Source organism: Hyla sarda, chromosome 1 (assembly GCF_029499605.1).
Source record: "Hyla sarda isolate aHylSar1 chromosome 1, aHylSar1.hap1, whole genome shotgun sequence".
Classification (NCBI taxonomy): Eukaryota; Metazoa; Chordata; class Amphibia; order Anura; family Hylidae; genus Hyla; species Hyla sarda.
In genome coordinates, this window is record NC_079189.1 from 109167193 (window position 1) to 109179867 (window position 12675).

At 40.2% G+C, this 12675-nt stretch overlaps 1 protein-coding gene across 2 annotated transcripts in view; it reads left to right on the plus strand.

The window, feature by feature from the left end:
- LOC130357354 (EF-hand calcium-binding domain-containing protein 6-like) overlaps nt 1-12675 on the plus strand; it is a 251524-nt gene that overhangs the window by 83382 nt on the left and 155467 nt on the right. For both annotated transcript variants that reach the window (XM_056560048.1, XM_056560044.1), the window contains exon 13: nt 906-1016. In XM_056560048.1, coding sequence (XP_056416023.1) covers nt 906-1016 — 111 coding nt within the window. The remainder of the gene's footprint in view (nt 1-905; nt 1017-12675) is intronic.

A 12675-nucleotide genomic window follows, 5' to 3' on the forward strand; every position in this document is an offset into this window, starting at 1 on the left:
ACATACAATATAGTGACAGAAAGAATTGCCTTTTATATGCTAATCAGCTGTGATATACATAACTTTACAGGACATTTAAGTAAGTGGCCTATTTAGTCCTGAGAAAGACATTTATGTCTAAAGCCATGACAGGGAATCTTTCTGTATTTTTACAAAGGTCTATTTTATTTACATAAATCTGTCAAAGTGATGAACAGTCTGCAAAAGGAGTTGAATGGTTACTTTTGGCATAGTGTTCTTTACCCTTGCGACAAGTAAAAACTTACCGCTATTCCCATCCCCTCTGCAACCTTCTTCCCTCCAAAGTCAGCTGTCCATTATTAGCCTCTCCATATAATGAATGAAGCCTTGTTCATCATTATTTTCTTAAAACATCCTGATTTATTCCTGTGTTTTAGGGATTATGCTTAAATGGTGCTCCGGGGATGAAAACACTTATTTGCTATTGAATACATACAACCACTTTGGAATATATGTATGCAAGGTTTCTTAAGAGCTTTTTTTTACAATATGCTTTCCAAATTCACTTCTTTTTCTCATGAAAAGCAATGTTTTTGTACATTTCCTTTCATGCCAACCAGGACGAGTGAAAAGCCTTTTGAAGTGCTAGCTTGTTTAAGCAATACCACTGTTTTAGCCTAATGAATACAGTCTTACAGAGAGGACAATCCGACATGGCTCTCTATGCTGGTATCTCATCTGGCCAAGCTCTCTGTCAGGGTTTTGGGCTTGAAATTCTTTCACTGCTCAAAAACCTGATTAACCTCGGATATTCACGTGTGTGCTCTGGCTGGCGAGGGGCAATGAGGTGACAAAGAGTTAATGGCAACCATATGCTTGGATTATTGAGGGTGCCTGCAAGCCAAACCAGCTCTGTGATTGACTGGCACTAACTTCTGTTTCAGGTTCGGTGTGGAGATTACTGATGAAGACTTTGAGCTGCTACTTGACAGAATCCCCCTTGACGAAGATGGGAATGTCAGATACCCTCACTTCATGGCAATGTTCGATTCCCGGTAATTAATGTCTTCTGTTGATCTATTCTTTGCCGGCAGTTTGTGCTTAGAATACAGTCCCCACAAGCATTGCTATAGACAATACTTTATTCTTGCATGTAGTACCATCGCGAGCTGCCTCTTGAAACCGTGGGTTGGCATTTATTGCATTTCTATGTACAATCTGTTTTAATTGTAAAAGGCTTACTTTTTATTTTAAGACGGTTTAAAGGACATCTCACAATTTGATATGGAATTGATTCAGTTTTGAAATGAATAGTACATAAATGTGACCAATTTTTTTTGTCTTATAGAATCTTTTGTCATTTGCTACCATCACTCCACATGACACTTTTATGCAAGAGTAAACAGGAGTATCATAAAACATAAAGCACAAATGTTAAAGCATATCTATTATCTACATCAGTAAAAACCCTTTCCTGCATATGTCCATACAATTATTACTGAAATGGGATCTTTGAGCTCCAGTAGAATTTAAAGGGGTATCCCTGCTTTATACATCTTATCCCCTATCCAAAGGATAGGGGATAAGATGTATGATCACAGGGGTCCCGCCACTGGGGACCCCCACGATCTCGGTGCAGCCCCCGGCATTCTGTGGCGGGCGCTGCCTCCGAGACGGGGACGTGACGTCACGGCCACGCCCCTCCATTCATGTCTATGGGAGGGTGCATGACGTCTATCACGCCGCCTCCCATAGACAAGAATGAAGGGGAGTGGTGTGACATCACTAGGGGGCATGGCCGTAAGGTTACGTCCCCGTCTCGGAGCCAGTGCATGGTACAGAATGCCAGGGGCTGCACCGAGATCTCGGGGGTCCTTAGCATCAGGACCCCTGCAATCATACATCTTATCCCCTTTCCTTTGGATAGGGGATAAGATGTATAGAGCCGGAATACAGCTTTAAAGGGGTTATCCAAGAAAAAAATTTTTTTTATATATCAACTGGCTCCAGAAAGTTAAACAGATTTGTAAATTACTTCTATTAAAAAATCTTAATCCTTTCAGTACTTATGAGCTTCTGAAGTTAAAGGGGTACTCCGCCCCTAGACATCTTATCCCCTATCCAAAGGATAGGGGATAAGATGTCAGATCGCCGCGGTCCGGCTGCTGGGGAGCCTCGGGATCCCCGCTGCGGCACCCCACTATCATTACAGCACAGAGCGAGTTCGCTCTGTGCGTAATGACTGGCGATACAGGGGACGGAGCCGCGTGACGTCATGGCTCCGCCCCTCGTGACATCACGGCCCGTCCCCTTAATGCAAGTCTATGGCAGGGGGCGTGACGACCGCCGCGCCCCCTCCCATAGACTTGTATTGATGGGGCGGGCCGTGACGTCACAAGGGGCAGAGCCGTAACGTAACGATGCTCCGGCCCCTGTATTGCGCGTCATTACGTGCAGAGCGAACTCGCTCTGTGCTGTAATGATAGCGGGGTGCCGCAGCGGGGATCCCGGCGCTCCCCAGCAGCGGCACCGCGGCGATCTGACATCTTATCCCCTATCCTTTGGATAGGGGATAAGATGTCTAGGGGCGGAGTACCCCTTTAAGGTTGTTCTTTTCGGTCTAAGTCCTCTCTGATGACACGTGTCTCGGGAAACACCCAGTTTAGAAGCAAATCCCCATAGCAAGCCTCTTGTAAACTGGGCGTTTCCCGAGACAAGTGTCATCATAGAGCACTTAGACAGAAAAGAACAACCTTAACTTCAGAAGCTCATACGTACTGAAAGGATTAAAATTTTTCAATAGAAGTAATTTACAAATCTGTTTAACTTTCTGGTGATAGTTGATATATAAAAAAAAGTTTTTTCTTTAAATACCCCTTTAACTGTAAATATACGTCTTGCGCCGGCTCCCGCGATATGAAGCATCACATCGTGTCGGTCCCGGCGCTCATCAACGGCCGGGACCCGCGGCTAATACCACACATCGCCGATCGGCGGTCAAAGCTGACCGTTGCTTCTAAAGCGAAAGTGAAAGTATCCCGGCTAGTCAGTTGGGCTGTTCGGGACTGCCGCGGTGAACAGCTTGCAGGACACCAGGAGGGCCCTTACCTGCCTCCTCGGTGTCCGATCGACGAATGACTGCTCCATGCCTGAGATCCAGGCAGGAGCAGTCAAGCGCAGATAACACTGATCACAGGCGTGTTAATACACGCCTGTGATCAGGATGAGAGATCAGTGTGTGCAGTGTTATAGGTCCCTATGCGACCTATAACACTGCAAAAAAAAAAAGTTAAAATAAAGTGTTAATAAAGCTCATTTAACCCCTTCCCTAATAAAAGTTTGAATCACCCTCTTTTCCCATAAAAAAAATAAAACAGTGTTAATAAAAATAAACATATGTGGTATCGCCGCGTGCGTAAATGTCCGAACTATAAAAATATATAATTAATTAAACCGCACGGTCAATGGCGTATGCGCAAAAAAATTCCAAAGTCCCAAAAAAGCGTATTTTGGTCACTTTTTATACCATTAAAAAATGAATAAAAAGTGATCAAAAAGTCCGATCAAAACAAAAATCATACCGTTAAAAACTTCAGATCACGGTGCAAAAAATGAGCCCTCATACCGCCCTGTACATGGAAAAATAAAAAAGTTATAGGGGTCAGAAGATGACATTTTTAAACGTATACTATTTTCCTGCATGTAGTTATGATTTTTTCCAGAAGTACGACAATATCCAACCTATATAAGTAGGGGATCATTTTAACCGTATGGACCTACATAATAATGATAAGGTGTCATTTTTACCGAAATATGCACTGCGTAGAAACGGAAGCCCCCAAAAGTTACACAATGGCGATTTTGTCCCACAATTATTTTTTTTTCTGTTTTGTCGTGAATTTTTGGGTAAAATGACTGATGTCACTGCAAAGTAGAATTGGTGACACAAAAAATAAAAGGGTTGAAAGGGTTATGATTTTTAAAAGTTAAGGAGGAAAAAACGAAAGTGCAAAAACGGAAAAACCCTGAGTCCTTAAGGGGTTAATGCTATATACCGATGATCCAGTGGACATAGAAGCTTAAGGGGAATTCAAACCTGGCAGATTTGTTGCAGACATTTAAATCGGGCAGACATTTTACATCTAAATCGGGCTGTTTCTTTAGCTTCAGCATGCACATGGATTTCTGCAACCCCATCTAGATAATCCCTATCAGTACAATTAATTACCAATACCACAAAAATAAAAAAAAAAAAAAAAAAAAAAAAAAAAAATATATATATATATATATACCGTATATATATTGCAAACCGACAAATTGTAGAGCTTACACTTAAGTTAATGAATAAAATAAAATTTTATTATATCATCATGATTAAAATACAGAATAAAACTTTACAGACAGGATCTACCAATGTAAACAAATGGAGCTTAGGGTACAATAATATTAGATCACAAGGAACTTCATTATGTGTGCATCCTAGCTATATTCAAAAGAATATGATATCAGATATAGCGCTACAATGTATATTGTGTAATACTTGACTGAGGAAGGTGACGAAACAGCAGCTGTTGGGGTAGTGGAGTGGTGAGGTCCAGATCAAATGGGTGGGGAGAATTTTGGCACTCTTTTGCACGTATGTACTTTTATGATATGTTGAACTGTGTTGGTCAGTGTACCTGTCTTTAATCATACAGGAGTGCATTCCGTCATATCGGAAGTACTAACAGTCAAGTATTGCACAATATACATTGTAGCGCTATATCTGATATCATATTCTTTTGAATATAGCTAGGATGCACACATAATGTAGTTCCTTGTGATCTAATATTATTGTACCCTAAGCTCCATTTGTTTACATTGGTAGATCCTGTCTGTAAAGTTTTATTCTGTATTTTTATCATGATGGTATAGTAAAATGTGATTTTATTCATTAACTTAAGTGTAAGCTCTACAATTTTTGTCGGTGTACAATGTTTGTAGGTAGAGTACTTAGTACTCAGACTTAGGCCTAGGGGACATAACAATATTAACATGAGGTTAAAAAATTAACATGGCAAATGTCCTAGAGGACTTAATTGTTTATTGTTAAATATATATATATATATATATATATATATATATATATATATATTTATATATTTATATATCTATAGCAAAAACCATACTATTAAGGGACCACATGATAAAAAACAGTCCTGAAGTACCTGGACTTCAAACTTAGACCCTGATTTTTCTTCCTAGGTATCCTCAGGGGTTATCTCATGTAATACTTTTTTTTTTTTTTAAATACTCCCCAGAATGCTGGCATTTAAACAATAAACCTTGTCCCATTCTCTGTGCCATCCTCTTCCTGCTGGGGGGGTCACTATGTAACACTGCCACTCAGCTAATCGCCGGCCACAGTGATATTCCGTCTCGGCTAGTGACAGGCTTAGCGACAGTGTGAAATATTGAGCTCGGTACCAGGAAGGAAGCCATGCCCAGGCTCAATACATCACACTGCTGCTCACTCTGGTGTGACATTGTTGGGGGGCAGTGATTTAGATAAGTGCCAGTGTTATATGTTGACCACCAGAAACAGGAACCCCTTTAACCCCTTAAGGACTCAGCCCATTTTGGCCTTAAGGACTCAGACAATTTAATTTTTACGTTTTCATTTTTTCCTCCTCGCCTTCTAAAAATCATAACTCTTTTATATTTTCATCCACAGACTAGTATGAGGGCTTGTTTTTTGCCCGACCAGTTGTCCTTTGTAATGACATAACTCATTATATCATAAAATGTATGGCGCAACCAAAAAACACTATTTTTGTGGGGAAATTAAAACGAAAAACGCAATTTTGCTAATTTTGGAAGGTTTCGTTTTCACGACGTACAATTTATGGTAAAAATGACGTGTGTTCTTTATTCTGAGGGTCAATACGATTAAAATGATACCCATTATTATATACTTTTATATTATTGTTGCGCTTAAAAAAAATCACAAACTTGTTAACCAAATTAGTACGTTTATAATCCCTTTATTTTGATGACCTATAACTTTTTTATTTTTCCGTATAAGCGGCGGTATGGGGGCTCATTTTTTGCGCCATGATCTGTACTTTTTTTTGATACCACATTTGCATATAAAAAACTTTTAATACATTTTTTATAATTTTTTAAAATAAAATGTATTAAAAAAGTAGGAATTTTGGACTTTTTTTTTCTTTTTCGTTCACGCCGTTAACCGTACGGGATCATTAACATTTTATTTTAATAGTTCGGACATTTACGCACGCGGCAATACCAAATATGTCTATAAAAAAAACGCTTTTTGGGGGTAAAATAGGAAAAAACGGACGTTTTACTTTTTTATTAAGGGAGGGGATTTTTCACTTTTTTTTTACTTTTACATTTTTTTACATTTTTTTTTACACTTGAATAGTCCCCATAGGGGACTATTCATAGCAATACCATGATTGCTAATACTGATCTGTTCTATGTATAGGACATAGAACAGATCAGTGTTTTCGGTCATCTCCTGCTCTGGTCTGCTCGATCACAGACCAGAGCAGGAGATGCCGGGAGCCGGACGGAGGAAGGAGAGGGGACCTCCGTGCGGCGTTATGAATGATCGGATCCCTGCAGCAGCGCTGCGGGCGATCCGATCATTCATTTAAATCGCGCACTGCCGCAGATGCCGTGATCTGTATTGATCCCGGCACCTGAGGGGTTAATGGCGGACGCCCGCGAGATCGCGGGCGTCGGCCATTGCCGGCGGGTCCCTGGCTGCGATCAGCAGCTGGGATCAGCCGCGCATGACACGGGCATCGTGGTTATGCTTAGGACTTAAATGTACGTCCTGGTGCGTTAAGTACCACCGCACCAGGACGTACATTTACGTCCTGCGTCCTTAAGGGGTTAAAGGGGTACTCCAGTGGAAAACTAATTTTTTTAAATCAACTGGTGCCAGAAAGTTAAACAGATTTGTAAATTACTTCTACTTAAAAATATTAATCCTTCCAGTACTTATTATCTGCTGTATACTCCACAGGAATTCTTTACTTTTTAAATTTCTTTTCAGTCTGACCACAGTGCTCTCTGCTGACACCTCTGTCCATGTCAGGAACTGACCAGAGCAGGAGCAAATCCCAATAGCAAACCTAACCTGCTCTGGACAGTTCCTGACATGGACAGAGATGTCAGCAGAGAGCACTGTGGTCAGACAGAAAAGAAATTGAAAAAGAAAATAACTTCCTTTTGGAGCAATTCCTTTAAATCAACTGGTGGTTTAACTTACTGGCAACAGTTGATTTAAAATAATCTTTTTCCATCAGAGTACCCCTTTAACTTGTCTCAGTCATTATAACCTATTGTGTATAGTTGTATCTTTTTTCCATTGATAAAATGAAATCTGGTGAACCCTTTTAGTATGCAAACTATATATTTCTAGAACAGCTCTTTTAAAAGGAGCTTTACTAACTACTAAACATTTATGGAATGGAAGATATCATATGAAGAACAAAACCCACTAATCACTGCTCTTCAGTTTGGTATGCAAATGGTGGGCACACCTAAATTTGAAGGGGTGTTCCAAGGATTGTATTTTCTGACTCAAAAAGTAATTTTAATGACATCATATGCATGGCAGATCACACAACTTCTAAGAAAGGTTCCATGGAACATGGTTCTCCTAGTTCACCTAGGTAGAAATGGCACTTGTGAATGTCCTGCCCCTCCCCCCTCCCCTTATTTTCTTCTTTCCTTTTAATTGAAAACGGTTCTTGAGAATGATGCCGTAATAAGTGTAGGGTTGAGTTTTATTAGATACGGTAATACTGCGTTGTTGGCTTATGCTCTGTATGCTGTATTTGTTGATGTATAATGCTCACATGACAGCACTTGGTGCCAGTTTACCATTGAAATGAATGGGAGTTTCAGAGACCACTCGATGCGAGGCCTGCCTGGCAGATTACATACATTTCTAGGTTGCTTCCCATTGGGAATAGGATTAAACTAAGGATCATAGTCTAAGGGATCACCTGGTTTTTACCCTTTAAAGGGGTACTCCGGTGAAAACTTTTTTTCTTTTAAATCAACTGGTGGCAGAAAGTTAAACATATTTGTAAATTACTTCTATTAAAAATATCTTAATCCTTCCTGCACTTATTAGCGGCTGAATACTAGAGAAGAAATTCTTTTCTTTTTGGAATGCTCTCTGATGACATCACGAGCACAGTTCTCTCTGCTGACGTTATTATAATAATAATAATGCTTTATTTATTGTTGTCCTTAGTGGGATTTGAACCCAAGTCCCTAGCACTGTAAGGCAGCAGTGCTAACCACTGAGCCACCATTCTGCCCTTAGCATACATCTGCTATGCATGGTTGCTAAAATTGACAGAGCTATCAGCAGAGAGCACTGTGCTCGTGATTTCATCAGTGTTCCAAAAAGAAAGGAATTTCCTCTGTAGCATTCAGCAGCTAATAAGTACTGGAAGAATTAAGATTTTTTAATAGAAGTACTTTACAAATATGTTTAACTTTCTGCCACCAGTTGATTTAAAAGAAAAAAGGTTTTCACCGGAGTACCCCTTTAACCCTCGTACAGGGATATGGACTTTGCTGTAGGGAACCCCTAGGTCGCTCCTCTTTAAGTAGTTCCTGATAGTGCCAGCATGGTATAGAATAATTAGGCAATATGCATGATCTGATAACCAAAGGTCGAGTAGGCAAAGTTTAATGAACTCAGAGCTAAGCAGAAACAAACAGGTACAGTATTCGGCTTAGAGTTTTGACCAATTAGTTTTAGAGATTGATGGGGACACTTAGGCATTAAAAGGAACCAAGAAACCTTGTTGCTGGAATACGAAGTCAAGGAAGAAGGATCCCTAAATAGCCAATTCCAAAGGGATTTGGAGGAGGAAACTGGAACTGGGCTGTATTGGCAGAGATGCCCCCAAAATGAGGAGGACAGCAGCGGTGGATCAGAGGATTGGGAAATTATTAGAATGCCACGGTGAAAAATGATGGTGAAGAGCAAAGAAACAATTGTGGTGAGAGATTACTCCTATATTTTATTTTGGATCCCAGGATCTCTCCTCAGGACTATATTCTCTATTTTCCCTTTGGAAAATTCACATTGGGCATCTCCTTGACTTCGAACTCAGCATCATGACCACAAATGGATTCAAGGATCGAAGGAGAACTTCTGGAAAAACGATTGAAAAACAATAAGGCCAAAAACATGAAAATAATTGGTGAGCAAGAGAGATGCTGGGATGAAAAGCTTGTAGATGTTTCAGGACTGTATATGGCTCCAAGAACTGAGAAGATAGTTTAACCCCTTAAGGACCGGAGGTTTTTCCGTTTTTGCATTTTCGTTTTTTGCTCCTTGCTTTTAAAAAAATCATAACTCTTTCAAATTTACACCTAAAAATCCATATGATGGCTTATTTTTTGCGCCACCAATTCTACTTTGTAATGACGTCAGTCATTTTGCCCAAAAATCTATGGTGAAGCGGGAAAAAAAATCATTGTGCGACAAAATTGAAAAAAAAACGCTGTTTTGTAACTTTTGGGGGCTTCCGTTTCTACGTAGTACATTTTTCGGTAAAAATGACACCTGATATGTATTCTGTAGGTCCATACGATTAAAATGATACCCTACTTGTATAGGTTTGATTTTGTCGGACTTCTGGAAAAAATCATAACTACATGCAGGAAAATTAATACGTTTAAAATTGTCATCTTCTGACCCCTATAACTTTTTATTTTTCCGTGTATGGGGCGGTATGAGCGCTCATTTTTTGCGCCGTGATCTGAAGTTTTTAACGGTACCATTTTTGCATTGATAGGACTTATTGATCACTTTTTATTCATTTTTAAATGATATAAAAAGTGACCAAAAATGCACTATTTTGTACTTTGGAATTTTTTTGCGCGCACGCCATTGACCGAGCGGTTTAATTAATGATATATTTTTATAATTCGGACATTTCCGCACGCGGTGATACCACATATGTTTATTTTTATTTTTATTTACACTGTGTGTTTTTTTTTATTGGAAAAGGGGGGTGATTCAAACTTTTAATAGGGGAGGAGTTAAATGATCTTTATTCACTTTTTTTTTTCACTTTTTTTTTGCAGTGTTATAGGTCCCATAGGGACCTATAACACTGCACACACTGATCTTCTATGTTGATCACTGGTTTCTCATAAGAAACCAGTGATCAACGATTCTGCCGCATGACTGCTCTTGCCTGGATCTCAGGCACTGAGCAGTCATTCGGCGATCGGACAGCGAGGAGGCAGGAAGGGGCCCTCCCGCTGTCCTGTCAGCTGTTCGGGATGCCGCGATTAGCCGCGGCTATCCCGAACAGTCCGACTGAGCTAGCCGGGAACTTTCACTTTTAGCCGCGCGGCTCAGCTTTGAGCGCGCGGCTAAAGGGTTAATAGCGCGCGGCGCCGCGATCGGCGCTGCGCGCTATTAGAGGCGGGTCCCGGCTTCACTATGACGCCGGGCCCGCCATGATATGACGCGGGGTTACTGTGTAACCCCGCGTTATATCAGAAGAGCAGGACCAAGGACGTACCGGTACGTCCTTGGTCCTTAAGGGGTTAAAGCATGAATTTGTTAATCATACATATACTTGGAAAAGATCCATACTTCATCTCCGGGAAGAAACTGAGGGGGAAGTTTGTGCTTCCTGTCCTTTTTGCTTTTTAAACTGAAAGATAGTAAGATGGTCTAGCTAAAAAATGTTTTTGGGGGAGATTTATTAAAACCTGTCCAGAGTAAAAGTTGCTGAGTTGCCCATAGCAACCAATCAGATTGCTTCTTTCATTTTTATAAAGGATGACCGTAAATTCAGGAGTTAGTCCGGCGATGAGAGGAACCATCAGGGAGCCAGATAAAATCAATGGATTTATTAGATGCAACGCATTTCGCTGCGCATGGGCAGCTTCATCGGGAATGATGCCTGATGAAGCTGCGCATACGCAGCAAAACGCGTTGCATCTAATAAATCCATTGATTTTATCTGGCTCCCTGATGGTTCCTCTCTGCGCCGGACTAACTCCTGAATTTATGGTCATCCTGTTTTGATTCTACTTCTACCCAGGTGGACCTTTACATATATTCATTGTACACTTTACCTTGTTGTGTGTGGGCGCACAACCAACTCTGGGTAGCGGCTTGGGAATTACCGTCCCCTTCCCCACTAACAAGACCTGCTGATCCCGCACATGAGGCGCCTTCCTCCCTCTCTCTAGATTTCATTTTTGGAAAGGCTTCTGAAAAAGGAAATAAGCGATCTGACTGGTTGCTATGGGCAACTGGTCAACATTTCCTCTGGACAGGTTTTGATAAATCTCCCCCTTTGTGTTTTGTCAGATATAAAGGAAACCCAAGACCATGGAATTGGTAGCAGGACCTAAATAGTCTGGAAGAGGCACTCAGGAATGTTGTCTCTATGAGGGATATTTATCAATGTTTGCTTATGTATTCCTTTTTTTAGTACTTTTTTCTTTACTTTTTTTTGCTTATGTGTGACTTATTTATCAACTGATTTCAGCCTGTTGATAATTTTATTTCATGTAAGCAATTTTTTCTTTTTTACTTTGGTAGTAGCTTTTTCTGCTCCATGTAAATTTAGTAAATTTAGTCAATTTTTTACCCTTTTTTATTACGCAGTCGCGACTGTCGCAGTTAATAAATACCAGACTACCCGTAGTCCATTTTAAAATTATTACTATGTAGTTACGTTTTGGAAAACTTGCTTTTCTCGCTTTCCAGTTAAAATGTCGCACGAAAAATCGCGTAGTCGCAGGTGCAACATTTGTGCGACATTTTTAGTGCCTATCTATATGATAAAAGAAATAAATGAATTGCCATTGGATTCTCCTTTGTTTGTGTTGTAAGGAAATTATCCAGGGAGACAAATTTCAAAGATTTGGACACCCCTGAATGAAAAAACAACTTGAAGACATCGAAGAAGACATCGAAGTCTTCTTTTGTTTCTAAAGAATGAAAATATTTTCTGAAGAAATGTCACAGACACAAACTGGAGCAGCAGTCAGTAGTTCTGAGATAGAGCTGTAGGGTCAAATGAACAAGACAAAGGGGGAGATTTATCAAAACCTGTCCAGAGGAAAAGTTGCCGAGTTGCCCATAGCAACCAATCAGATTTCTTCTTTCATCTTTGAAAATGCCTCTGGAAAATAAAAGAAACAATCTGATTGGTTGCTATGGGCAACTCAACAACTTTTCCTTTCGACATGTTTTGTCAAATCTCCCCCAAAGTATTCTATTTTACCCTGCTTTTGCTACTCACCTGATGTTATTGCAAACTAAATTTTGTAATCTAGGCTCTTCGCTTCCTCTACCAGTCACCAGACTTAACCTGGTTACTCCCAGGAGTGAAGTCTAGATCTCTTTAAAGGGGTCAAATGGTAACGGCTCAATACACAAAGTCTGACTGTGAAAGCAATTTTAAGCTGATAAATCAACCTAACATGCTGAAGCAATGGTAAACTCCTCTAACCCTAGTAGGCTATGGAGTGTTCTGGCTTCACAGTAATCCTGCAGAAAATAAGATCACTTACGTATAGATACAGATTGTTATATTTATATACTCTATATATATTGTCAATCCTTCCCTGAGAGCTTGACTCTTTATACCTGCATGAGCTCCTCAAGAGAAGCTGATGCTGAGGGATATAGAGGTCTTT